Source organism: Corvus kubaryi, unplaced genomic scaffold (genome assembly GCF_017639235.1).
Source record: "Corvus kubaryi isolate FWS band 111438036 unplaced genomic scaffold, C.kubaryi_AGA036_p1.0 135, whole genome shotgun sequence".
Lineage (NCBI taxonomy): Eukaryota > Metazoa > Chordata > Aves > Passeriformes > Corvidae > Corvus > Corvus kubaryi.
This window is the reverse complement of record NW_024580669.1, coordinates 599431-600969: the sequence shown is the minus strand read 5'-3', so window position 1 is coordinate 600969 and position 1539 is coordinate 599431. Positions and strand designations below refer to the sequence as shown.

At 57.4% G+C, this 1539-nt stretch overlaps 1 protein-coding gene across 1 annotated transcript in view; it reads right to left on the bottom strand.

The window, feature by feature from the left end:
* ASB13 (ankyrin repeat and SOCS box containing 13) overlaps positions 1-1539 on the bottom strand; it is an 8815-nt gene that overhangs the window by 518 nt on the left and 6758 nt on the right. Inside the window, exon 5 of the mRNA XM_042051903.1 lies at positions 1299-1490. Within this exon, the coding sequence (XP_041907837.1) occupies positions 1299-1490 (192 nt within the window). The remainder of the gene's footprint in view (positions 1-1298; positions 1491-1539) is intronic.

Sequence of the window (1539 nt, the reverse complement as noted above, 5' to 3'; positions counted from 1 at the left end):
GGATCGGAGGGGATGGGCTGCTCCAGAGCAGGGAATTCCCAGCTGGGATAGGCACAGCAGCATCCCTGAGGGAAAATGGGATCGGGAGTGGGATGGGAATGGGATCAGAAATGGGATCAGAGAGGGCTGAGCTGCTCCAGAGCAGGGAATCCCCAGCTGGGACACACAGAGCAGCGTTCCTGAGGAAAAAGGGGATGGGAATGGGATCAGAATGGGAATGGGATCGGATGGGATTGGAATGGGATCAGAAATGGGATAAAATGGGATGGGAATGGGATTGGACGGGATCAGATGGGATCGGATGGGATCAGATGGGATCAGAGGGATCCCTGAACAGCTGGGCTGCTCCAGAGCACAGAATTCCCAGCTGGGACAGGCTCAGAGGGGTCTGTGCAGGGAAAATGGGATCAGGAACGGGATCAGAGGGGGAGGAGCTGCCCCAGAGCACGGAATTCCCAGCCGCCATCTCCCCAGCCATGGGAACGAGCCTGGTTCTACCTCCCCAGGCCCGCGTGGGATGCAATTCCCACTGGGAACGGGTTCATCCCGGCTCCCTCCCCTGCCTGGATGGGATTACTGGAGCCAGGGAATCGTTTTGGTTGGAAAAGATCCCCTGGGATGGAATCCGAGCATTCCCAGCCGTCCTCGAGTGCCACATCCAGAGGGAAATCCCTCCAGGAATGGGGACTCCCCCCTGCCCTGGGCACTTCCAAGGCCTGACCGCCTTTTCCACGGAGAAATTTTCCCTAAAATCCAATCCCTGGCCCAGCCTGAGGCCGTTCCCTCTCCTCCTGTCCCCGTTCCCTGGGATCACATCCCAAATCCCCCCAGCTGCCCCCTCCTCTCAGGGAATTCTGGGGATCCAGAAGTTCCCCCTGATCCCACTTTTCTCCATTCCAGGTCCTTTCCCAGCTCCCTCAGCCGCTCCATTCCCAAAAATCCAACAGCACCCCCAGATCACCCACTCGGATCCACCAGGATTATCCCAAACTTCCCGATTTCTGCCGGATTAATCCCCAGCTTCCCAAATCCACACCTGCCCTGGAGCTGCTGGAATTTAAGGATACAGATCCAAAGGGAAACTAAAAATCCAACTGGAATTTGTGTCGGGAAGCAGCTCCAGGGGAATTCCCGGCAGCTGCGTGGAGGGAGCAGGAAACTCCGGAAAATACAAGGACAAACCTTGGAATATCCAAGGCCGGGCTAATCCTTAAAATCCTTCCAATCACACAGATTGGAGAACCCACCCGCAGCGGGAGGCGCCGGAATTCCCGGGATTTGGGGTTTATCCCGCTTACTCTCGTAATATTCCAAGCACTTGGCGGCAGGGCTGCTGCTCCAGGTGTAATCCAACGGCTTCTTCCCGCGGTTATCCCGGGCGTAGATATTCCCACCGAATTCCACCAGCAGCTCCACCAGATCCGCGTTCCTCACCTTGGCCGCGTGGTGCAGAGCGGTCTCGTGGAGCTTGGCCGCGTTCACGTTGGCACCTGGAAAACAGGGAAAAATCCGTCTGGGAAGAGCTGGGCTCGGCCTGGG